The following is a 26541-nucleotide window of genomic DNA, read 5'->3' as shown; positions in this document are numbered from 1 at the left end:
ATGTCAACCTCACCACTAGAGTTGAGGTAATGCTCTTCAACCCTGTGGCCTGTGGCCCAAACTAGGGGACTGGTTAATAACTCACGGTATATTCATACACTGAGATGCCAAAGGCCAATTAAAAACAAAGTTGTAGACTATTTAATAATTCTATATCATGTTTTCCAGAAATTAAATAGGTTAATATAGACAGATAGAGACAGAGAGAGAGAGAGATTGACGGAGAGAAAGTTTGGAAAAATATTCTCCCAAATGTTAATAGTAGTTACCACTGATTGGTGACCATATATCCTCTGCTAAATAAATAAAAAAGAGTTATTTTAAAATTAAGCAAGGAAACTTCTGGTTTTAAAATGGTGGAGTAAAAACATCTGTCTCCTTTCTCTTCTCCAAAGTCACACTGCAACAAGCAGAAGAAGGAAAACAGAATGCAAGTTCCATCCTTGAGAAAACTAGGAAATGACTGTAAATCTGAACCATGCTGTAAGGAAGGGGCTGCCTAATGTAGAGTCTACTGGGAAGAGCCCATTAAATTGGCCCATGAGGAAGACAAAGCCAGGACCCACCGGAAAATGTAGAGCCCAGACAACCCTGCAGAGCATGTGCTCTCCTAAGAAGTGGGACAGCAACCACCAATTCCTTGTCTAAACAATGGTGTTGGAACATGCAGGCTTAGAGGGGAAACTTCTTTGGTGCTTGTTTGGCACCTTAGAGAAGTAGGGAAGCTGGGACTGAAAGCAGAACTGCACAGACATGACATTTCAACAGGAAGCAAGTTATTGGTGAGATGAGGCAGGATAGAGGAAGATCCTGAACTCCAAGCTGGCACTTTTGGTAAGCAGTGAAAAAATAAAGGCAAAGCGATTCTCTTGCATACCCACATACTCACACTAACACAACTCTGTGTTATAAAAAGCTTTATTACCATATCAGTTAAGATGAAGTTCAACTACGTAACAAAAAAACCCAAAAAACTTTAACATGATTATTTTTCTCTCATTTAAAAGAATTTCAAATGTTCTAAAATTGATTGTGGTGATGGTTGCACAACTCTGTGAACAAACTAAAAACCATTGGATTGTACACTTTCAAGGGGTGAACTGTATATATAAGTTATATCTCAAAAAAGCTATTTTTTGTTTTAAAATTTCCAGGAATAAGACTTGTATAGTGACTTCATGGTGTCATCAGGAAGCCAGGCTCCTAACTTTCTGCTCTGCTACCCTCCGTACATGGCTTCCATCTTCAAGCACACCTCATGGTTTTAGATGGCTTCTGGAGCTCTGGTCATTAAATCCATATTCTAGGCTGCAGAGATGAGGAAGAAGGCTCCATTTCCCTCTCACATTTAAGATACTTACCTAAAAGCCAACTCAACACTTTTGCTTTACATATTCTTGGACAAAGATCAGTCACATGGCTATAACCCCCTGCAAGGAAAGTTGAGAATTTTAGGGCTATAACTGAGCACAGTGACAAGGAATAGAACCTGTTCTATTGTTTTAGAAGAAAGGAGAAATGAGTGTTGAAAGATACAATTAGTAGTTTATGCCACAACTATGAACCATAGAAAATTCTTTACAGCTCAAAACATAACCCTGTCCTATCTCCTGCAAATAGTCAGAAAGAACTTATCTCATTGAAAGATAAACAGTGATTAAAAATAAACCAGTATACAAACTATGTAAAGATATTGCAAGAAAAAAAAAGAGGAAGGAAACAGAAAAAACAAATGGCAGATGAAGAAGGAACATTTGTTTTTTTTAAAAAAAAAAAATGTTGTCACCAGGCAGACAAAATTATGATCAAGCATATTGTCATATATTTTAAGAATTTTTAACAATCTTAAAGCAGAGATACAAGAGCCAGGGAAAAGATGAATAGGCATTACTGAAAATACTATAAGATACACGGAATACGGGGCTAAAAAAGTAAGTAATAGGAATATATATGAAAAAAGATAGAACTATACAAGCCCATCAAAGTTAAATGAAAATGTAGATAACTGGCATCCTTGGATTATAGGTGTTCAAAACAACATTCAAAAATAACAAAAAAGAGCTCTCCCTCTCCCTCTCCCTCTTCCCTCTCCCCTCTCCTCTCTCCCCTCTCCCCTCTCCCCTCTTTCCACGGTCTCCCTCTGATGCTGAGCCGAAGCTGGACGGTACTGCTGCCAAGCCGAAGCTGGACGGTACTGCTGCCATCTCAGCTCACTGCAACCTCCCTGCCTGATTCTCCTGCCTCAGCCTGCCGAGTGCCTGCGATTTCAGGCGTGCGCCGCCCCACCTGACTGGTTTTCGTATTTTTTTGGTGGAGACGGGGTTTCGCTGTGTTGGCTGGGCTGGTCTCCAGCTCCTAACCGCGAGTGATCTGCCATCCTCGGCCTCCCGAGGTGCCGGGATTGCAGACAGAGTCTGGTTAACTCAGTGCTCAATGGTGCCCAGGCTGGAGTGCAGTGGCGTGATCTCGGCCCGCTACAACCACCTCCCAGCCGCCTGCCTTGGCCTCCCAAAGTGCCGAGATTGCAGCCTCTGCCCGGCTGCCGCCCCGTCTGGGAAGTGAGGAGCGTCTCCGCCTGGCCGCCCATCGTCCGGGATGTGAGGAGCCCCTCTGCCTGGCTGCCCAGTCTGGAAAGTGAGGAGCGTCTCTGCCCGGCCGCCATCCCATCTAGGAAACAAGGAGCGCCTCTTCCCGGCCGCCATCACATCTGGGAAGTGAGGAGCCTCTCTGCCCGGCCGCCCATCGTCTGAGATGTGGGGAGCACCTCTGCCCTGCCGCCCAGTCCGGGATGTGAGGAGTGTCTCTGCCCTGCCGCCCCGTCTGAGAAGTGAGGAGACCCTCTGCCTGGCAACCGCCCCGTCTGAGAAGTGAGGAGCCCCTCCACCCGGCAGCCGCCCCGCCCGAGAAGTGAGGAGCCCCTCCGCCCAGCAGCCACCCCGTCTGGGAAGTGAGGAGCGTCTCCGCCCGGCAGCCACCTCGTCCGGGAGGGAGGTGGGGGGGTCAGCCCCCCACCCGGCCAGCCACCCCGTCCGGGAGGGAGGTGGAGGGATCAGCCCCCCGCCCGGCCAGCCACCCTGTCCGGGAGGTGAGGGGCGCCTCTGCCCGGCCACCCCTACTGGGAAGTGAGGAGCCCCTCTGCCCGGCCAGCCGCTCCGTCCGGGAGGGAGGTGGGGGGGTCAGCCCCCCGCCCGGCCAGCCAACCCGTCCAGGAGGGAGGTGGGGGGGGTCAGTCCCCCGCCCGGCCAGCCGCCCCGTCCGGGAGGGAGGTGGGGGGGTTAGCCCACCGCCCAGCCTGCCGCCCTGTCCGGGAGGGAGGTGGGGGTTCGGCCCCCCGCCTGGCCGGCCACCCGGTCCGAGAGGTGAGGGGCGCCTCTGCCCGGCCGCCCCTACTGGGAAGTGAGGAGCCCCTCTGCCCGGCCAGCCGCTCTGTCCGGGAGGGAGGTGGGGGGGTCAGCCCCCCGCCCGGCCAGCCACCCCGTCCGGAAGGGAGGTGGGGGGGTCAACCCCCCGCCCGGCCAGCCGCCCCGTCCGGGAGGGAGGTGGGGGGGTCAGCCCCCCGCCTGGCCAGCCGCCCCGTCCGGGAGGTGAGGGGCACCTCTGCCCGGCCGCCCCTACTGGGAAGTGAGGAGCCCCCCCGCCCGGCCAGCCGCCCCGTCCGGGAGGGAGGTGGGGGGGTCAGCCCTCTACCCGGCCAGCCGCCCCGTCCGGGAGGTGAGGGGCGCCTCTGCCCGGCCGCCCCTACTGGGAAGTGAGGAGCCCCTCAGCCCGGCCAGCCGCCCCGTCCGGGAGGGAGGTGGGGGGGTCAGCCCCCCGCCCGGCCAGCCGCCCCGTCCGGGAGGTGAGGGGCGCCTCTGCCCGGCCGCCCCTACTGGGAAGTGAGGAGCCCCTCAGCCCAGCCAGCCGCCCCGTCCGGGAGGGAGGTGGGGGGGTCAGCCCACCGCCCAGCCTGCCGCCCTGTCCGGGAGGGAGGTGGAGGGTCAGCCCCCCGCCTGGCCAGCCGCCCTGTCCGGGAGGGAGGTGGGGGGGTCAGCCCACCGCCCAGCCTGCCGCCCTGTCCGGGAGGGAGGTGGGGGTTCGGCCCCCCGCCTGGCCAGCCGCCCCATCCGGGAGGTGAGGGGCGCCTCTGCCCGGCCGCCCCTACTGGGAAGTGAGGAGCCCCTCTGCCCGGCCAGCCGCCCCGACCAGGAGGGAGGTGGGGGGGGTCAGCCCCCTGCCCGGCCAGCCGCCCCGTCCGGGAGGTGAGGGGCACCTCTGCCCGGCCGCCCCTACTGGGAAGTGAGGAGCCCCTCTGCCCGGCCACCACCCCGGCTTGGAGGTGTACCCAACAGCTCATTGAGAACGGGTCATGATGACAATGGCGGTTTTGTGGAATGGAAAGGGGGGAAAGGTGGGGAAAAGATTGAGAAATCGGATGGTTGCCGTGTCTGTGTAGAAAGAGGTAGACATGGGAGACTTTTCATTTTGTTCTGTACTAAGAAAAAATTCTTCTGCCTTGGGATCCTGTTGATCTGTGACCCTACCCCCAACCCTGTGCTCTCTGAAACATGTGCTGTATCCACTCAGGGTTGAATGGATTAAGGGCAGTGCAAGATGTGCTTTGTTAAACAGATGCTTGAAGGCAGCATGCTCGTTAAGAGCCATCACCACTCCCTAATCTCAGGTACCCAGGGACACAAACACTGCGGAAGGCCGCAGGGTCCTCTGCCTAGGAAAACCAGAGAACTTTGTTCACTTGCTTATCTGCTGACCTTCCCTCCACTATTGTCCTGTAACCCTACCAAATCCCCCTCTGCGAGAAACACCCAAGAATGATCAATAAAAAAAAAAAAAAAAAAAAAAAAAAATAACAAAAAAGAATCAAACGTACAGTGTGGTAAGAAAAACTGATGAAGAATAAGTGACACTAAGATTAGCTTAAAAGTTATGAGATTTCAGAGATAAAGGAAAAAACCCTTTAATCATGCAAAAAGACCAAGTCATTAATGTAGGTAATGGAAGTGTAGGTGGGAATCAAGTTGACCTCTGGTATCTCTACAGCTTTATTTACCTTTAGAAGATAGAGGTGCAATGCTTACAAATCTCTTGCAGTCCAGAGAGTTTAATTAGCTAATCAGTTAGAAAACTTTTAAAGTAAAGGACCAGATGGTAAATATTTTCAGCTTTGTGGCTCGTACAATCTCTGTCACAGCTACTCAATTCTGCTGTTGTGCCTGAAAGCAGCTGTGGACAACATATAAATCAAAGGGCATGGTTGTGTTCTAATAAAACTTTATAAAGACAGGCAGCTTATTGGATTTGGCCCTTGGGCCATAATTTGCTGACCCCTGAGCTAAACTATCATTCAAATATAAAGGCAAAAGAGAAGCATTTTTGAAGTTTGACATCTTCAGGCATGTAATCCACATAATCTAAAGTGTTAGAAGACAAACTTTAGTGCACAAAAGATAAATGAAGAAAGTGAAGCAAGAATACTGGCAAGAAATAAAAAGCTAAAATATGCTCTACTACCTGGAGAACAGAAAAAGAGGCATACCTTCCGGCTCCTTTGGCAGCAAGTGCCTTAGAAGCCCCATGACGTGAAAGGATAATTCAAGAAACCAAGACATCTGTTGGAAGCCATAAAAATTATGATCAGTTCTAAATAAAGAAGGTGATGTCACATTTGCAGAGCCCTTTTAAAAGCATCTAGAGATTCACAGAGATATTTAGATTGTTAACCCACAGTAACAGCTAAGTAAGAGGGGCCTCAATTTTCTCAGATGTGAAACACCAGGGTTGAATTAAATCAGAGACGCCTCAGCCCTGACTGCTCATGAGAATCACCTGAGGCATTTTTTTTTAATGTCTATGCCTGGGTTCCATCCCAGACCACTTAAATTAGAATTTCTGGAGATAGAAAAGACAGTATTTTTTTAAAGCTCTCCAAATATTCAGATATGCAGCCAAGGGGGAAAACCACCAAATTAGATGGTTTGTGAGGTAATTATCAATTCAGATATTCTATAAATATATATGTATATAATGTATATATAAAGAATTATCCAAAACTTAAAAATTTAGAAATTGCTACATAAAAGAGGCAAAACTACTTAGTCAATTTTGGATGCATGTTTCTATTACAGAACTTTGAATTATGGTCCATACTGGTCTACATCACAGGGGCTTCTAAAAAAAAAAACCTAAAGACTTAATGCCATCCTAAGGTACATAAACTAGTACTTATTTGTGAACAAAGAAAAAAGTAGGTAACTTCTTCTGACAAGGTAATCAATTCCTTTTAAAAGGAAAGTGTCCATGTCAAGTATTTGTAAAATGTCAAATGTTCCTTAGTTTTGAAAGTCTAAGGTTTTGGCATGGCGTTTGTTCGCTTTTAAAGAGCATTTCTTTCCTTTTTTTTTTTTAATAAAGTTTTATTTTTCCAAATGTACAGTTGGTTGGACCTATTCATGCATCTTCACCAGCAGCTGCAGCATCTCCGCCCTTGGTATTTCTGGTGTAAATTACTTTAGCTCTGTGCTTTGAAACCAGTTTGATAAGTCCTTTACTAAGGAGCTCCTGAAGGGCTGCCCTGGCCAGGGAGCCTCGAATCTTCAGTCTCTCAGAGACCACAGCTGGGGTTATAAGTTTATAACTGGGAACTTCCTTACAGAGTTTGTCATAGGTAGCTTTGTCAAACAAGACTAAGTTATTGAGCTTGTCCCGAACTTTGCCTTTGGACCACTTCTTCTTTTTGGCCTTGCCCCCGGATTTGTTAACTGGGTCTTTGTCTTTCTTGGCCGACTTTCCAGCATCCTTCTTCTTGTCATCCTTGGGTGGCATTGTGAAGCTCGGACAGCAGCAGCAGACACCGCAGCCTCGCTAAGATGTCGGACAAAAAGGACTAAAGAGCATTTCAATAAGACTGATCTCTAATCTACTTACTGAACTGCTTATTTCCAGAAATTAGCAAACTCAAAAAGAGATTTAAACACATGAAGAAAAATAAATGAATCTCAATACAGAAACAAAATATTTTCCTAGAGAAGCCAGATAATCAGTAATGATTAGGGTGACAATAGTCTCAGTCTGCCCAGGGCAATCCTGATGTGCACCTGTTATTCCAGAGTAATTATTAATAGTGTTCCCTTTCACTCTTACATATTTTCTGATGTAGGTAAGAAATTATATGGTAACTCTACTTTTGATGCTAACAATAATAAACGAGTTGTATCTCTTCATTAGAGCAGATACAAAGATCCACGCTTGGAAATATATTAACGATGAACAATGAGGCCGGGTGCAGTGGCTGACGCCTGTAATCTCAGCACTTTGGGAGGCAGAGGCGGGCAGATAACCTGAGATCGGGAGTTCAAGCCCAGCCTGGCCAACATGGCAAAACCTCATCTCTACTAAAAATACAAAAATTAGCCAGGTGTTGCGGCGTGCACCTGTAGTCCCAGCTACTTGGGAGGCTGAGGCAGGATAATCGCTTGAACCCAGGAGGCAGAGGTTGCAGTGAGCCGAGATTGTGCCGCTGCACTCCAGCCTGGGCAATAGAGCGAGACTCCACCTCAACAACATCAACAACAACAAAAAACAAACAAACAAACAAACAAAAACAATGTATCCTCACAATTAGGAACCAAATCTTTACCAGCAGTGCATAATTGGTAATCAGTCTTAGTCTGTGGTGTGGGAGGCAGAGCTAAATCATGCAGTAGAGGCAACAATTAATGTTGTCACAAAGGGATGTCAAGAGATATTTAAAGATAGATGCTAGAAATCCAGTTGGAATTGTTGGTAATGGGAGCAGAAGAGTTTGGGTGGGAATCAGAAATGACTTGCTAAGATGCTGGGAGGAAAGCAGATCCAAAGACCAGGGTCCCAGGGACCAATTCTGATGAGGAACAATAAGGGGAGGGAAAAACCCCAGACAGGAGCCAGGGAGGTTCTGGTATAGAACAATTGTGCGAAGAAACTTCTGGCTGTTTTCTCCAGCTTTTTATTGACCTAATCTCACCACAAGGGTGTCACTCAGAGAATTAAATTCCTGGCACTTTTGTAATTTCTACAAAAAAAAAATTAAATGAAGTCTATTCTGGCAGATTTTGTTAATTCAGACTTTTAATTAATTCACACTGCTCAATTACTTAAAAAAATTTTTTTTCAAGTCAGTAAGCCTGACTTTCAAAGAAAACCAATCAAATGGTTTTTGAAGATAATTATCCTGGACTAGTGTTATTTGATCTTCTAAGATTTTCATGTGTTAGGTGGAAAATTAAAGTCTGCAAGGAACACAAAGATAAAGTGTCAGATCAGTCACATCAATCCTGCCCAGGGCAATACTGATGTGCATAATCAGTCAATGGAGGAACAAATGTCACTGTCACATCTTCATGTAAAAGAAGGAATGTGACAGCATTCTAAAAGTGAGTTATAATACTTATTCATTCAACAAATGTTTACTCATCTATTATGTACATGGCAGCATGCTTACGTGGCAAATTACGGGTGTTTGTGAAAACGTGAAAAATGAACTACGACAGCAATAAATAGGTATATAATGGTAATGGAAAGACACTTCATGGCATCCTTGATCTATCATTCTGAGAATGGTTCATTACTTATGGCTCCTAAAAAAGGCATGGACTTAATCACTAAGTTAGTAATCTATGACCCCTCGAAAGCAGAGAGCAACACGTCAAGCTCTTGGCTTTGCATGTGCTGGGTTCAGATCCTCAAAAGTCTCAGCTTCATTTCTTATCCTAGGGTTTAGTAAGCCATCCCCATTCCCTTCCAATAAATTCATTTACTTAAGTTAATTTCAGTGGATTTATGTTTGTTGCAAATAAAGACCCTAAGACAGATAACAAGGGTGAATTTGATATTTTAATATAAGAAAGTAACAATTAATAGTGTTCCCTTTCACTCTCACACATTTTCTGATGTAGGTAAGAAATTATATGGTAACTCTACCATTGATGCTAACAATAATAAATGAGTTATTATTAATATTTGGTATAATTCTTGTGAAGAATATGACAACTAAAGAGAATTTCTTCTAGAAATGAATGGATTAAATATAAAAGGAAGGGGGAAAGCCCAGTGATACATAAGATATAATCTTAACGGGAATTCTTAAACTTGTCACCAGGAGCATAGTGAAGACCATTTGGGTTAAGACAAAGTGAGAGAGAAACAGAGTTAATCGTTATAGAAGAATGCTACAGCCTATTCAATCAAATAAAAATTACAGATAATCAATTCCTTTTTAAAATATACTGGCAGCCCTGAGTTTTCATAATGACATATTTATACTCCTAAATTTACTTTAATACTTGAATTTGGACATTCATCCATGAACTTTTTTAAATTTTTAATTTAAGTTCCAGGATACATGCGCAGGACGTGTGGGTTTGTTACATAGGTAAACCTGTGCCACGGTGGTTTACTGCACCTGTGAACACACCACCTAAGTATTAAGCTATCCATGAACTTTTGAAAAATGTTTCAAGCTATCATTGGGTGAAATTGGCCATTGGTTGGCCAAAACAGCTTAGTTTTAACAATGTAGCCACCTTTGACCTTAATACAGTGTATATGCAATTATGAGTATCTATTATATCTCTGTAGTTATTTTCTAAACTATGAGTGTGGAATAAAAGGGTGAACATATTAATGCTACTAATAAAGACTATATTTTCCTAAACTAATTAAAACCAAGATTGAGGTCATTAGGTATGTCAAAAGTAGCCCATCCCAGCCTGGGCAACATAGTGAGACCCTGTTTCTGCAAAAAATTAAAAATTAGCCTGGGGTGGTGGCACATGCCTGTAGTCTCAGTTACCCTGGAAGGTGAAGTAGGAGGATCACTTGAACCCAGGAGGTCAAGCCTGCAGTGAGCTGTGATCATACCACTGCACTCCAGCATAAGTGACAGAGTGAAATCCTGTCTGAAAACAAAAATAGCAGAGCCTTTGCCATCAATTGAGGTCATTGGGGTCAAGATGCCAAACTGATGCTTGGTTATAAAGGAACAAACTAATATTAAAGAAATTGAATTAAAAAGTAGAACATCATCAACTTTTATTTTATCTTTTCTTTCACTCTGTCATCCAGGCTGGAGTGCAGTGGTGCAATCATAGCTCACCGCAGCTTCAACCTCCCAGGCTCAAGCAATCCTCCCACCTCAGCCTCCCAAGTAGCTGAGACTACAGGAATGCACCTCCATGCCCATTTGCTTTTTTTTTTGTAGAGATAGGGTCTTGCCATTGATCAGGCTGGTCTCGAACTTCTGGGCTTAACCAATCCTCTCATCTCAGCCTCCCAAAGTGCTTGGATTACAGATGTCAACCACTATGTCCTGTCAACTTTTGTCTTTTCTAAAAGTTGTGGTATAATTAAGGATTCTTTATTCTTCTGGAAACAGAGTCCTCCATTATAATGCCTAAGTCTATGATTCAGTATGTGTGGATCTGATTTCCTGCACAGTCTTGGGGACATTCATGTACTAAATATAATGGACTGCTTCTATGACAAAACTGGCACAGAGGTAAGCTATATGTTCATGGGAAACTCTCACAACATTTACTAGAAGTCTTCGCAGCTCAAAGTAAAGTAGTTAAAAACTGTTTTACTTACCTTACTGACAATATCATCTCTGAAATGATAGCAGATACAGCAAAGAGACTGTTATTTTTGGACCAATTTCTGTCTTACAAGGAAGAACTGAATGGTTACCATGTCATCTTGGAATTTGTAATAAGAAAGAAAATACAGGGCAGAGGCTGGCATGTGCTGAAGATGTTAAGAAAGCAGATGTCAAGAACTTCAAAGGAAAGGAAGGAGCTATAGCACAGAGGGTAAAAGCTCAGACTATAGACTCAAGAAACATATAAGTTTGAATCCTAGGTGCGAGACTTACCAGTTGTGTGACATTGAGCAAGATATTTAACCTCTTTAAGTCTCAGAGTTTTCCTTTGTAAAGCAAGAACAGCAAAAAGAGCACAAACTGCCTAGGAAAATCACTTAACCTAAGCTTGTTGTTTTCACTTGGAAAAATGAAGGAAGTAATAGTATATACCACGTAGGTTTGTTGGGAATATTAACTAAGAAAATGCACATAAAATACCTAGCACTGAGTTTAACAAAAAGCGAACATTTTTAAAGACACACACACACACACACACACACACACATTATTTACAGTATTTCATGGACTCTAAAATTCTAAGAAAGAAGTAAGAAATTCATGAAAGAAACTAGTCTGCCTAGCTCCGATTTAGAATAAATAGAAGGTGAAATAAAGGAGGATACAACTAATAACACAAAAGGCTATCATTGCTATTATTATCTTCTAAGAATAAAGTTTTAAAAAGCTATTGCTCAGAAAGAAATGAGGTTGGCCAGGCACAGTGGCTCACACCTGTAATCCTGTACAGTGAGCCAGGCACAGTGGCTCACACCTGTACTTTGGGAGGCTGAGGCAGGTGTATTACTGGAGTCCAGGAGTTCGAGACCAGCCTGGGTAACATGGCAAAACTCTGTCTCTATAAATAACATAAAAATTAGCTGGGCTTGGTGGTGTGTGCCTGTAGTTGCAGCTACTATGGAGGCTGAGGTGGAAGGATCGCTTTGAGCCCAAGAGGCCAAGGCTGCAGTAAGCTGAGATCGCACCACTGCACTCCAGCCTGCGTGACAGAGTGAGACCCTGCCTCAAAAGGAAAGAGAGTGAGAAAGGAGGGGGACAGGGAGGGAGGGAGGGAGGCAGGGAGAGAAAAAGAAAGTAAAAGATTATATTTCTCAAGACAAAATGATTTCCTCAGCATTCAAATACTTCTTGGGAACATCTATGCATAATTACCAGAAGAAAAGAAGGCGAGGCTGCATAATTTCTATTTGAGGTCTACATTTTCCAGCAAGAATGGTCCTCAACTGGCTATGGAAGAAGAAGCCAGGCAGAGTGTATGTATCAACAGGAGTATGTTAACAGAGAGAAAGGGAAGACACAGTTCCTACTTTACACGGATTCAAGTCTCCAGACCTCTACACTAGGTGGTATCTCAAGACTTTTTGCAGGATAATAAATGCAATTGTTTGCAATAAAAAGATTTGTTGGAACAATGAAGATCTGAAATTATTCCGTCAAAGAAGCATATATAAAGATAGAGATATGTTTATTTAAATAAATTGGCCATCTAGATTCTTCATGGATTTTATTGTGCTTTATAAAGCACACATAGTTTACTTTGATGCATTCTTATGTAGAATATTTAATTATTTAAGCCAAATAAGATGTTTCTAAAGCCAGTCAACCATTAGTAGTTATTATCCATTACAAAAATTTGCTCCATCATTCTTAGGACTGACAAGGAGGTCAGTGAAACTAATTCTTAATCATCCAACAAGGTTTTGAGTACTTATTATGTGCCAAGCGAACTGGGAATATAAAAAATGATCCCTTTTTTATATGGGGAGGTACCCAACTATGTGAGCAGGTTGGAGTTCAAAACATAGTTTGACATACTAAGCATAGGGGCAAGAAAACTGCTGCAGGAACACAAAGATAAATTCTGAGTCAAAAGATAAAAGAAAAGGAAGGTTGTAGGTAGGGGTGATAGAAAAACCAACAAATTATATGGCACCACAAATCAGAATGGGCCTCCAACAAAGCAGAACAGACTTGGGCTATAAGTACTCAGTAAAGGAATACTTACAGGTGCTAGCTGAAAGCTAGCCCTAGTTAGAGGGGAGGCCTCAAAAGAGTAACAAAATTTTGATAAGTGTAGAGTGGAGGGTTGGGAGGGACTCTAATTTGAGGGAAGAAAATAGACCAAAAAAAGTATTGCATAATATGCAACCAAGGACTTCAAGTTTTTTGATAGGCTGTCATGGCTGATCCACAAGATTTGCATAAAGATGTACGAGATGTGGCTGAAAAAGCTATTGAGGATCATTAGTAACTTTGAGTACCAGAATAAGAGTTTGAATTTAATTACATAATAACCACAATAATAGCTATGATTTATTGAGCACATACTATGTGACATAATCTTTACATGCATTATCTCATTTAATTCTCACAATAACCCTACAAGGAAGGGAAAATTATAATCTCTGCTTTACAAACTGAGGCTTAAAGATGTTTATTCACTGCCCATGTTCATAAAGTTAGTTAAGTGTTGGAATTTAAATTCAAATCCATAGCTCTCTAAATCAAAAACTCGTAGCCCAAATGACAAAGCTATACTCCCTTGACAGTGGAGAAAACTGGCAGCAATGAGAATTTTTAAAGGGGGAGATATAATCAAAACTACATTTCTATAAGACAGAATACAGTGGATATAGGGGCAGTGGATTTCCTGGAGAAGTGAAAAATTGAAAATGACAAGACTAGTTAGAAAGTTATTAGTTCAGGTGAGAGACATGAAGACATAAATGAGGGCCATAGTAATAGAGAAAAGGGGATAGATAAAGACACCAGAAGGGGAGAATGAAGAGAACTTAATGTGTTAGTTTTCTATGCTGCATAGCAAGCTAATGCAAGTGTAGTCAGTTAAAGCAACATACATTTGCTGTCTCACAGTTTGTGGGTTGAGTCCAGGTGTGGCTTAGCTAGGTCTCTGCTCAGGTCTCACAAGGCTGCAGTAAAGGTTTCAGTTGGGTTACATTCCTATCTGAAGGTTTGACTAGGGAAGAATCTGCTTCCAAGCTTAATTGGGTTGTTGGCAGAATTCAATTTTTTTTGTAGTTATATGACTGACTTCCCCATTTTTCTTGGTACTTACTGGCTGGAAACCACCTCTTAGCTCCTAGAGGTCACTCTCATATTCTCACCGCATGCTCTTTCTTCTGATCACATTACAGTTTATTTCTTCAGAACCAGCAAGAGTACATCTGCTACTCCAAATGTCTGGGCTCAGGAAGGCTAAATCCCTGTTTTAAAGGGCTCATCTGATTAGATCAGGCCCACCTAGGATAATCCACTTTGATTAAGTCAAAATCAAGTGACTAGGGACCTTAATTCCATCTGTGAAATCCCTTTGCCTTTGCCATATAATGTAACCTAATCGCTAGAGTGACATCATCATATTCATAGGACCCACCTACGCTTAAAGGGAAGAAATTCTATAGAAAGTGTTAAACCAGGTTGCAGGAATCTTGGGGACCATCTTAGAATTCTGCCTACCACATTTAACAACTGGTTTGATATAAAGAGAAGACAAAAATAAGTCAAAGTTTTTAGCCTGAGTAATTTAGAGGATGGTGATAATATTAACTGAGATATGAACTGAGATATGACACATAAGAGGAAAAGAGATTTAATGAGAAAGATTGTGAATCTTGCCTATGAGTATTCATCTTGCAGTAACAGTGGTACAACCATTTATCCTAAACCAATTCCATCCATTTGTTTCAACAGTACCTAATGTTTAATTAAATGGTGTGGAGAAGAGGGGTTTCTTACATCTGAAAGTAATTCTATCATAATGTACATAATTATTTTTAAATGTTACAAATGGCCATGAACTTGAGAAACAATTAGTAATTTATTATGTTTTAGATTCATGTCTTCTTCCTTTAATCCAGCAACCAGTCACAGAGATTTTTTTTTAGTTGTTTTGATAAATGCTCCTTTCAAGCTCCGTTATTTCTGAGAAATAGCCAAACATCTTTTTCCTCCAGGAATGTTTATTCTAAAATACACCCAGTAATAGCTGAATGAGTTGTTAGGCAAGTAGATAAGTGAAATACCCAAAATAACCAAGGCAATATTAGGGTTAGTACTAATATAAATTAGAATAAATAATCTAAACTCTCATTTTAAACTATCTGAATTATCCCATGGCTTTTGGGTTAAGGCAGATCACACATTCCATGGCACACATGGTAAAATGCAGAACGCTATTATTGCTTGGAAAAGCGTAGAAAATAAACATTTACTGGGTGTCTTCCTAATGCCAAGCCTTATGTTAAAACTTTCACATATGCTATGCTATCTCATTTCATTCTAACAACTCTGAAATAGGGATAATATTAGCCTCATTTTTTTTTTAATAGATAAGGCAGTTTATTTTACCCAAGCTAAGAGGTAGGAATGGCCAGGTTTCCAACCTAAATATAGCTTATTCTTCATGCCTTATTCTTTTCACTATTATTCTCTCTTCAATCCTCAGATTAGTTGTAACTTCCTCTAAGAAGCCTTCTGTAACCACCCTCTGGGACTTCCAAGACTATGCCAGATGTACATTCCCACCACCATGTTTTCCCATAGCAACCAATTAGTGTCAAAGTTAAGTGCTTGAGTTCTAGGACTGCACAAACAGGATTCAAATTCCACAGGCCAGGATTCAAATTCCAGCTTTACACTTGCTAAGTTTATGAACTTGCAAAATTGACCAAGCCTCAAGCTTTTTCAGTAAAACAGGAATAAAATTACTACCTAGCTCAACGGATAGTTGAGAGAATGACCTAAGAAATACACCCCTATTATTGTTGTAATTATAATCAGAAGATGTATTCTACTTATTACACTGAGTTGCAATTGCCTGTTCACTTTTCTGTATTCCATACTGGAATGTAAAATCATCCCTGAAACACAGGCTGCATGTCGTTAGTTGTGATTTCCCCAGAGCCTAGCACAGTGCCTATCTGGCACATGGCAAGCACTTGAAAACCTCTGCTGAAGGAAGGAATGAAGAAAGGAAGGGAGGGTGGGTCGGAGGAAGATATGACACTTCCCATTAAATGGATGTTCTTGCTTTTCCCTGGCATAGTCTCAACAAAGGCATGAGAATGCATGCAGATGAAAATAAACCATTACTTCTCTTGATTATATTTAAGGATCAGAAACCTTAGAAAGTGGAGTTTGTTATGACATCCTTAATGCCAAGTATGATCTAGAACTCCTAATAGTTAAATGGTGCCTGGAAAAGGACAAAGTCCAGGCAGGGTTTCAGTAAGTGAACATTCTCTCTCTACAAGATATGAGCATCACCCTTACCCCCATAGCCTGAGAATAATGTCCTAAATGTGAATGACTTCCACATAACTTCAAAGCCACACACAGGACAGTCCCTCCTCCCAGCCAACCACTAACTCCAGGGCTGTTATGAAAAATGCCCAAGGCTCCCATTTTTTTTTAATTTATCTCAGCTACGCCTATTTCCACTTTCTCATCTTCAGCTGGTAACAGACTAGTGCCTGTTTTTATTCTTCTGGTGGAAAGAGCACATTTAGATTTAACTGTATATTATTTGCACCCATTTGAAACCCTACATACAGGGAGAACAAAATATCCAAAAAAGTGTATTTAATTCATATAGGGTCAAACAGTTTGGGCACTCATAGGCCATGATAATAAAAGAGGATTCTTCATATTTTTCACATTTCTTATAGGCAAAGTGACAGGTAAAAACGCAAATTAGGAAGAAGTAACCACAGAGAAGAGAGATGAATATAAAGACAAAGAACCCTATTCATTTGTGATGCAAAAATCCATTATTAGGAACAAATCTTCTCCGACAGTCTTGTGGATGCTGCATAATTCAGAGAGCCCAACTGTACTTAGGAAGTGATGGTTAAATATTGAAAATCTGATTGGAAGACGGAGGTGGCTTCCTGCTCTTTCCTGTAATTGCCTTGTCTGATTTTTCTCATGAACAATGTATCACTGGAATTTTTGACTATGATAGAGTGCACCTCCTGAGAGTTCTGCCCTGAAGGCTAGGACTCCAACTCTGAGGGAGCTATCTGATGGAGAACTTCATATATCTCCTCCGCACCTGTCATTCCTCTTCCCTTGTGAAGCCCCAGGGTGTTGTGTGGAACTCACGAGCCTCTCCCCAGCCCATCTCCCTTCACCCTACCACCTCATGCAGCCTAATGAGTTGGAGAGACACAGCCAGCCCAGGCTTCTTATTACAATCACATTCCATTTTCTTCAAATAAACCCTGCTCAGAACAAAGGCTTCTGGGCACAGCCTTTGTTGTGGATGTTTAAATCATAACATTTTGGTGGGATCCAGAATATCATGATGATTGCTGTCAAGTAATTTGTAATATACATGCTTAGCAGATGATGTAACCGCATATTGCTGCTGTGCTTTTTGCTCCATTGCTTCATGCGGCGTAGTTTTCTATGACAGTATACTCCACAAATGCAAACAGATGTATTTCCCATGACCTTAACCCCAACAAACAAAGTTGTTTTATGTATTTCCCGGTTCACATTTTTGAGGGCTTCAAAATGCAGTCTCCTAAGGTCTTTCAATACTTGTGCTTTTCATGCTTTTAACCATTTTAGGTATTTCAGGAATGTGATAACACTAATGAGATATCAGAGCAAGAAAAATAACAAAAAGCATGTAGTCTCCAACCCTAAAAAGTTTATTTTAAACATGTTGGTTTCCTTTAAGCTTTGCTTTCAATTAACTGACTAAAATGATAGAAAAGAGCTTTGTGAAGTTAAAAATATTAACAAAAAGAACACCCAAGAGAAAAACATCTAGAGTAAGGTGATTTGAAATACTGATGTGAAAATCTACCAAAGAGAATTCATAACACATTTTGAGATCACTGAACAACGAAGTGGGATTTAACCTAAAAGAGTTAAAATGGTATATAAGGTCTATAAAACCATCCCACCTCAAATGTTATAGTTATCTCAGTTAGCCATTTCTTGTTTTGTGCTTTTTTATTTTAGGGTTTAAGAAGACAAAAATAATTTTGAATAGCTAGGAGTGTCCCTTATTTGTGCCTGCTAACATAGGCATTTTTCTAAGGGATCTTTACCATGTGGTGTAGTGGTTTAATCACACTGGCTTTGAAGTCAGACAGGCTTGAGGCTAGAACATTTTTAAAAATTTCTTACAACTGATTTTTTAAAATTATAACTCTTATTTTGAAATAGTTTTAGATGCAAAAGAAATTCCATATATAGTACAGAGAATTTTCATGTACCCCTCATTCAGCCTTTCCTAATGATAATATCTTGCATAACCATAGAACGTTGTCAAAAGTAAGAAACTGACATTGTTACATACAATACAATAATAATAAGTGTATCACAATAGTACAATACATTATTTGGATTTCACCAGATTTTGTGTGGACTTCTTTTGGGGGTATGTGCATGTGTATATCGTTCTATGATTGGTGTAACCATCACCAGTCAGTATACAGAACTGTTTTATCACCACAAAGAAATTCCCTTGAGTTATACCTTAATGATCATATCCTACCCCCAATCCTAACTCCTGGCAATCATAGATCTATGCAGCATTATGATTTTGCCACATCAATAATATTATATAAACGGAATCATACAATATGCAACCTTTTGAGACTGGCCTCTTTCACTATGCATAACTCTTTTGAGATCCATCCAAGATGTTACATGAACCAGTTAATTCCATTTAATTTTTGAGCAGTATTCTATAGTATAGATGGCCCACAGTTTGTTTTTGTATTCATCAGTTGTAGGACATTTGGGTTGTTTCCAGTTTTGACCGGTACAGTATAAAGCTGCTATAAACATTCATGTACAGGTTTTTGTGTGAACATAACTTTTCATTTTTCTAAGATAAACACTGATGAAAGAGATTGCTGGGTCCTATGGTGTGTGTATATTTATAGGAAACTGCCAAACTATTTTCCAAATTAGCTATGCCATTTAACATTCCTCATCAGCACTTGGTACTATCAGTAATTTTTATTTTGGTTATTCTAATAGGTGTGGTAGCACATATAGCTTTAATTCGCATTTTCCTAGAGGCTATTTTTTCTTATACTGATTTGCCACCAGTATGTCATCTTTAGAAAAGTGTCTGTTTAAGATTTTGACCATATTCTAATTGCATTGTTTGTTTTCTTACTACTGAATTTAGAGAGTCCTTTATATATTCTGGATATAAGTCCTTTATTAGGTAAGTAATTTGCAAGTATTTTCTCTCAGTCTGCAGCTTGTTTTTTCATCTTTGTAGCAGGTATTTTACAGAGCAAAATACTGTAATTTTGATGAAGTTTAATTTACCAGTTTTGTTTCCTTGTTAATGCCGGGCAGAGATGGAAGTCAGGGTTTCACACACAGGCTCCACCAGAGAGGGCAGGGCATTACTGCAGGACAGGGGTTCAGGGTAGTTATGGACTGAATTATATCCCCCAAAATTCGTATGTTGAAGCCCTAACCCCCCATGTGATTTTCTTGTGGCTTTTTTTAAACTTGACTATATAGATATCCAAAATGAAGGCAAAAGAAATGAGAAACTATCTTATGAAAAGTGAAAATAATCATATTAGGAATACAGGATGAAATACTTGGAAAATACTTTTTATCTGGTCTTCCTGCCAGCCATAGGAAAAATGAAAACTCATTGGTTATCTAATTTTCCTCCTTTCTTTTTGCTTCTTTTTTTCCTCCTTTTCTACCTCCTGGGGTACTGATAAAATTTTCTATACTCCTTTTTGCTCTGTGAATTCAGAAGCTATGGAGAATATTACTCTCATTTTAATGGCTATTCTTAAGTTTTAAAATGATAAAATATGTATTTAAATAAGTTTTAAAAATATGTACTTTATAATTTTAAAACTATATCCTTTTTTAAGTGTTTTTTTTTGGAGAGTATAAAGTCATTCAGCATAGTATCTCTATCTTCCTCTCAAATAGGACAAAGATGTTAACACATTAAGTATCCAGTGAAGACTCACCTTATCTTTTATTATTGTGGTTTAGCAATTTGTTTCACTTTTTAATTGAAAAAAAAAACCTTATCCACTTAATATTTTTTGAGTTTCCATTCAACTTTTAAAAAAATTTTTTCATTTCCATAGGTCATTGGGGAACAGATGGTGTTTGGTTACATGAGCAAGTTCTTTAGTGGTGATTTGTGAGATTTTGGTGCACCCATCACCAGAGTAGTATACACTGAACCCAATTTGTACTCGTTTATCCCTCAGACCCTTCTCACCCTTTCCCCAGGTCCCCAAATTTTATTGTGTCAATTCTTATGCCTTTGCATTCTCATAGCTTAGCTGCCACTTATGAGTGAGAACATAAGATGTTTGCTTCTCCATTCCTGAGTTACTCCAATAATGGTCTCCAATCCCATCCAGGTTGCTGCAGATGCCATTAATTCATTCCTTTTTGGGCTGAGTAGTATTCCATTATATATATATATGTATGTATATATCACAGTTACCACATATATATCCATATATATATCTATATCTAGATATAGATATATCTAGATACTAGATATAAATATAGATATATCTAGATACTAGATATAAATATAGATATAGCTAGATACTAGATATAAATATAGATATATCTAGATGCTAGATATATAGATATAGCTAGATACTAGATATAAGTATAGATATATCTAGATATAGATATATATATCTCACAGTTTCTTTATCCACTCGTTGATTGGTGGGCATTTGGGTTGGCTTACATTTTTTGCAATTGTGAACTGTGCTGCTATAAACATGTGTGTGCAAGTATCTTTTTTCATATAATTACTTATTTTCCTTTGGGTAGATAACCATTAGTTATCCACTTAATTTTTAAGTTTCTCTACTTGGTTTTGTTTCTTGCATCTCAGTCTTCCTCCTTGAGTTCAATTTTCTTCTTACTAAAGTACATCCTTTATAGTTCATTCCAAAATAGTTTGTGAGTGGAAAAGTCTCCTAATTTTTGTATGTGAAAAAATGTTTTATTTTACTAGCAGTGATCACAAGACTGGAAATCAAATTCATGTAACACAATAGGATTTAATCTATCATTAAATTATTCAGATTTATAGAAGCATAGAAGTCAAGAAAAACAGCCTTATTACTACTTAGAGGTCCTAAAAGTATATGTATGCACAGCTTCTTGTATCTCCCCTTACCTACACAGCATGTGTACAGAAAATGGGGATGACTTCAACACATATATGGTTTCACTTAGCACAGAGAAGCTACTGCCTTAGTTTCCCACCTCTCTTATATATTGTTCCTGTCATATAGGCCCAAAACTTGTATGCCCACGTAGAGTAATCTCAGTCCAGATATGCTCTCTCTAATCAGGAATTTCACAGTAAACAAGACAGATCATTAGCTCTTAGCATGCAGTATTCCACATTTATCTTTTTGGGTTTTTTTTCTTGAGACGTAGTTTCGCTCGTCACCCAGGTTGGAGTGCAATGGTGTGATCTCGGCTCACTGCAACCTCCGCCTCCCAGGTTCAAGGGATTCTCCTGAGTAGCTGGGTATAGATGCCTGCCACCATGCCCAGCAAATTTTTATATTTTTAGTAGAGATAGGGTTTCGCAATGTTGGCCAGGCTGGTCTCAAACTCCTGACCTCTAGTGATCCACCTGCCTCGGCCTCCCACAGTGCTCGGATTACAGACATGAGCCACCGTGCCTGGCCTTCCATATTTATGTTAACTCAGTAAGCATCCAAGGAAATGATGTTGTGAGAACCGATGTTTCCTTCCCAGGAAAGCCTTGTTATGTTTAGGTACCTGGCCTGATGTAACCTTTTACACATAGGTGGTTTTGCCAGGCATATAATTCTAGATTGACAGTGGCTTTCCCTCAGCAATTTGTAGATATTGCTCTATTGGACAGTTCTTAATTGGAAGTCAACTGTCTGCCTAGTGGCCATTCTTTTTTTTTTTTTTTTTTTTTTTTTTTGAGACGGTGTTTCATTCTTGTTGCCCAGGCTGGAGTGCAATGGCACCATCTCGGCTCGCCACAACCTCCTCCTCCCAGGTTCAAGCGATTCTCCTGCCTCAGCCTCCCTAGTAGATGGAATTACAGGCATGTGCCACCATGCCCGGCTAATTTTGTATTTTTATTTTGTATTTTTAGTAGAGACGGGGTTTCTCCATGTTGGTCAGGCTGGTCTCGAACGCCCGATCTCAGGTGATCCGCCCACCTTGGGCTCCCAAAGTGCTGGGATAACAGGCATGAGCCACCGCGCCCGGCCGAGGCCATTCTTTAAGAATCTGATTTTTCCTTCAAATAGTTTTTTGTTTTGCTTTGTGTTTTATTGTGGTAAGAACATAGCATGAGATCTACTCTCTCAACAAATGTTTATGTACAAAACACAGTACTGTTAACTACAGGCACAATGTTGTACACCTGATCTCTAGAACTTATTCATCTTGCATAACTAAAACTTTATAATATTTTCTCCTTATCTTCAAGTTTACTAAGATGTATCTAAGTATGCATTTATTTTCATTCATCCTTCTTAGAACCTGGATTACATGTGTCATCTGAGACTTGTGTCTTCAACACTGAAAAATGCATAGCCAAAGTCTCTTCAACTGTTGCTACTTCACTCTTTTCTCTCTTCTTCTGGAGCTTCTGCTATACCTTTCACCTCCTCAGTCCTCCTTCCCTTTCTCTGAACTGCTTTTTCATAATGTCTCAGGTCTATTTTTTTGATTTACTAATTCTCTCTTTGCTTTTGCCTTTTCAAAAGTTTATGCCATGTTATTTCTCTAATTTTTAATAAGCTATTTTTAGATCTGCCTGTTATCATATCATTTTTGCATGGTTTTGTTTTATATTTTCTTAGTCTTCATTATGAATGTTTTTCCTTTTTATCTTATCTGTGAAAGATCATAAATGTCTTATTATAAAGCATTTTTCAGATTGTATAATTATTTTCACTTCATCTGAGAAGGAATTGATGTCAATAATTTATCTTCACAGCTATTTTTAGCATTTTTTTCTTCATTAATTATGGAATTTAGATTTTCAGGTTTGTCTTGGGTAGGCGGAAGCTTTGTCAATTATTTAGGCTTTTCTTCCTCCATCTCTTTCCTCCCTTTCTGGTGGGTTTTCAATGGCCCTCAGCCAACCCTGTTAGGATCCCAAATTAGAAATACATCTTATATTGTTATATCGGTGTTCCTGCCTCATTGGGATAATTGTGACATTATCACTCATCACTGAGCCAGAAGGCAGCTTCACAGAAGCTCTGGCTTCAAAACTGTAGCTTCATCTTTACTTCCTTTCTTGATATTCTGATAGTATTAGACAGCAGTTTTTTGTTTTTGTTTTTTTTAAGCTTCCTTTTATGGAGTGGTACTCCACCTCAGACCCTGATTTCAAACAATGATCCAATGTCTGGTTGCCACCTGCTTGGCACTTTTAGATCCTGTCACCCTGTGAGTGCTGAACTCCTAATCATCTCTGCCTGCCTACAGTGCTACAGCCCAGCAGACACTTATCTCCAGTCCTAGTGCTTTGCATTTCTGTTCTTTTCTAGTCAAAGACATATTTAGTTTGTTCCTTAAAGTGTTACTGTCTTTTAAATTTTCTCTTTTGTTATTTTATCTATAGTTACTATTATCCAAAGAAGAGGGATAGCTCAGATGTTGAAACTTTGTCTTGAACAGAACTATAGTAGTTCTCATTACCCAATATAAGAAGCATGCTACTTCTTTAGAAGTATTTTTTTTCTCAAAGACACATTAAGATAATGGAAAAATACTTTGGGGGTGATTCTTCAGTAGCAAGCATCTTTTTATCAATCCTGCACAAAATCAGAAAGCACAGGCCGGGCACCAGTGGCTCACGCCTGTAATCCCAGCCCTTTGGGAAGCCCAGGCAGGCGGATCACGAGGTCAAGAGATTGAGACCATCCTGGCCAATATTGTGAAACCCCATCTCTACTAAAAATACAAAAATTAGCTGGCCCTGGTGGTGCACACCTATAGTCCCAGCTACTCGGGACGCTGAGGCAGGAGAATCACTTGAACCTAGGAGGAGGAGGTTGCAGTGAGCCGAGATTGCGCCACTGCACTCCAGTCTGGGTGACAGTGCGAGACTCTGTCTCAAAAAAAAAAAAAGGAAAAAAAATCAGAAAGCACATTACTTAAATGTTATTCACTGATGACATTTCTAATGGAATTAGAGCTGTGGTCCAAACGAATTTTTAACTTGTAGTCCAAACTTAGAGACTGAATGATTAGCTCCAAATATCTCTCAAATATCACTCTTTTTAGCTGAGCTTCTTGGATAGGGCTGAATATCAGTCAGTCCAAGATTGAGCTCTTTAGAGGAAGTGAAGACGTTGTGTTGATTGAAAAGAGATCCATATGCTTTGGGCATATGTTTTAGACTGTCAGGTGGCAAGGCTGACATTCCGTTATGAAAATTTAGGAGCCTGACTTGTATTCTCACCCCAGCAGAAGGCCTTCCCACCTCCCCAGTGAGCCATAACAGTGCCTGTGAAAAAGCTAAACTTTTTATTTTAAAAAAGCTTCAAATCTTCTCAAAGTCTTGGTAGAAACCTCATTTGAGGTCTTCCATAGCATAGGAGGAATTTTCTAGGAACCAGAAGGAAGATACTGACAAGAGAAGATCTTAGATCAGGAGTATCAAAAGGAAAAGACACATGTGATCCTGATTTTCCTCTTTATTTAAATTGGTGCATATTCAACAAGGACCTTCCTTCTGTGTTCCCATCTCATCCTCAGTTCTGAGGCTACTAAAATGATGGTCATTTTGTTCCTGTCCTTGAAGGATTAGATCAGAACAAGACAAGAGGCAGAGAGACAAGCCAGGAAATGACTAGTCATTATGAGACATAAAAAGACTAAACTAAGGCAGCAAGAATGTAGAAGAGATAAGGATTTTTAAAATGTATTTAAGAGACAGAATCCTGATAGATTGTAGAGTAAGGAAATAGGAAGAATTTATAACTCCAAGATGACTTCCACATCTTTTGCTTGTGTGACAGGATTGATTGGTGGGGCCATTCATTAGCACAAAGGATATGGGAGGAAGAAAAGGAAAAGGAGCAATAAGATAAAGGTTTCAGGTTTTAGACAGATTGAACCTTGAGTGTTTTGGTAAAATCCAGGTGGAGGAATTCAGTGGAAGCTGGATATATGCTAGATTCTAGGACAGAAACTAGGAAGTTATCAGCATACAGGGATATAGAATAAACAAAGACAGAACCCTAGAGGGAAGACTAAAACAGAGTTATCTTTTCTCATTCCATCAAAAATTATTAATCAGTTGAGATAAGTGAATAAAAATCAAAGAATTAGCACTTTTAATATAATGAAGCCCCAGGATACCCACCTACTCTTCTTTACCTTTGGAATTGGCCCAGTACATCTCAAGTACTGTAAAAGAACCAAGCAAACTGTGAGAATTTGGATTTAGAGCTATATTCATTTCCTGGAATACACAACTGCTAGCAGAAAGTTCAGCCTGACAGAGAAATCACAGAACCTCTCACAGAGGTTTCTGCCTATAATATCAGAAGGCAATGCAAGTCCAAGTTAGCAGTATCTTCTACTGGTGGACAAAGACAAGAGACATGGATCCTAATACTGAATTCCCCTAATTGCCTCACAGAGGATAGTCAAGAGGCAGCAGAGCCCTAGCAATCAGGCAAAAGTAGGAAAATAGAACTCTAATGCTCCAGTGGGGTTAGAAGAAGACCCAGACAGGAATCGGGAGACCACAGAAACAAAGAAGCAAATCCATGATCAGACTTGTAGTACCTAGAGCCTGGGGGCTGAGTGTCAGAGAAGAGGCATGAAGCACCTGATCCATTATCACGTTTTATCATTTCTACCTCCTCAATAGTTCTCAAATCCATCACCTCTCTGCATTTTCACTGTTGTTCCTTTGGTTCAGGCCACCATCACCTCTTCTCTGAATTACTGGAACAGCCTCTTATCTGGTCTCTGTCTAGTTTTATTTTCCCACCCTGAGTTCACTCTTGTCACTACAACTGGAGTGACCTTTGAAAAGTATAAATCTGATCATATCACCCACTTTTAATTTTAAAACAATTCCTTGAATGATTTTATGGATGAGATAAAGAACTGACAATCTTTTTCTGTAAAAGTCCAGATAGTAAATATTTTTGACTTTGTAGGTCATACCATCTCTGTCATAACCTCAACTCTGCCAGTGTAGTATAATAGCAGCCATAAACAATATATAAATAAAATAGGTGTTGCTGGGTTTCAGTGAAATTTTATTTATAAAAACAAGTGGATTTGGCCCCTGAGTTAGTTTGCTGATCCCTGGACTAGAGGAAGAAAGGAATTCCTCTATTTCTGTTGGGCCATTTGTACTGAAATCCTAGGTATCAAACCCTCAGAGAAATTCCATCATTGGGAGTAAGCAGCCATTGTACAACTGGGGAGGCTAGAAGAGTGTAGTAAGAGCAAGTCTGGGCTTTCCACAAGCATATATGCTGGTCCTCTTACATCAGCTGCAGCTGTGGGTGTAGAAGTGCAGAGATGATGGCTGGAGAAGAGGCCAGTCTCAGGGAAGTGACAGAGCCACCCTCAAACCTCAGGAGATTCTGTCACAGTTCCATTCCATGTAGAAAACAAACTATCTCAGCCTTTGAGCCCAACAGTAGCAGTGCCGACATGACCAATGGAAATGAACAAACGTAGTAAGGGGTTCAGGAGTGGTGGGAATAAAGAAAGGTAGTGATGGGTTCATGGGAGGTGGGAATGAACAAAGATAGGCACAGAAAAGCAGTGAACCACAAGGAGAACACAGCATGGACAATAGCATGAAA

The 26541-nt window shown here is 40.8% G+C and overlaps 1 protein-coding gene and 1 long non-coding RNA gene across 3 annotated transcripts in view; both read right to left on the bottom strand.

Moving 5' to 3' along the window:
• The window catches only part of LOC109028916 (uncharacterized), a 176651-nt gene that overhangs the window by 95377 nt on the left and 54733 nt on the right, over nt 1-26541 (bottom strand). The gene's annotated exons all lie outside the window — the stretch shown is intronic.
• On the bottom strand, nt 6400-6834 carry LOC101137639 (small ribosomal subunit protein eS25-like). The gene has a single exon (XM_055356252.2). It carries the CDS (start codon nt 6817-6819, stop codon nt 6445-6447), a length of 375 nt encoding a protein of 124 aa, XP_055212227.1. The 5' UTR covers nt 6820-6834; the 3' UTR covers nt 6400-6444.

This window comes from Gorilla gorilla, chromosome 9 (genome assembly GCF_029281585.2).
Source record: "Gorilla gorilla gorilla isolate KB3781 chromosome 9, NHGRI_mGorGor1-v2.1_pri, whole genome shotgun sequence".
Classification (NCBI taxonomy): domain Eukaryota; kingdom Metazoa; phylum Chordata; class Mammalia; order Primates; family Hominidae; genus Gorilla; species Gorilla gorilla.
The sequence above is the reverse complement of the archived record's forward strand: the minus strand, read 5'-3'. Positions and strand labels throughout refer to the sequence as shown.

Excerpts from the sequence above, each read along its gene's own strand:
- LOC101137639 (XM_055356252.2), bottom strand. The coding sequence starts at position 6,819 with ATGCCACCCAAGGATGACAAGAAGAAGGATGCTGGAAAGTCGGCCAAG.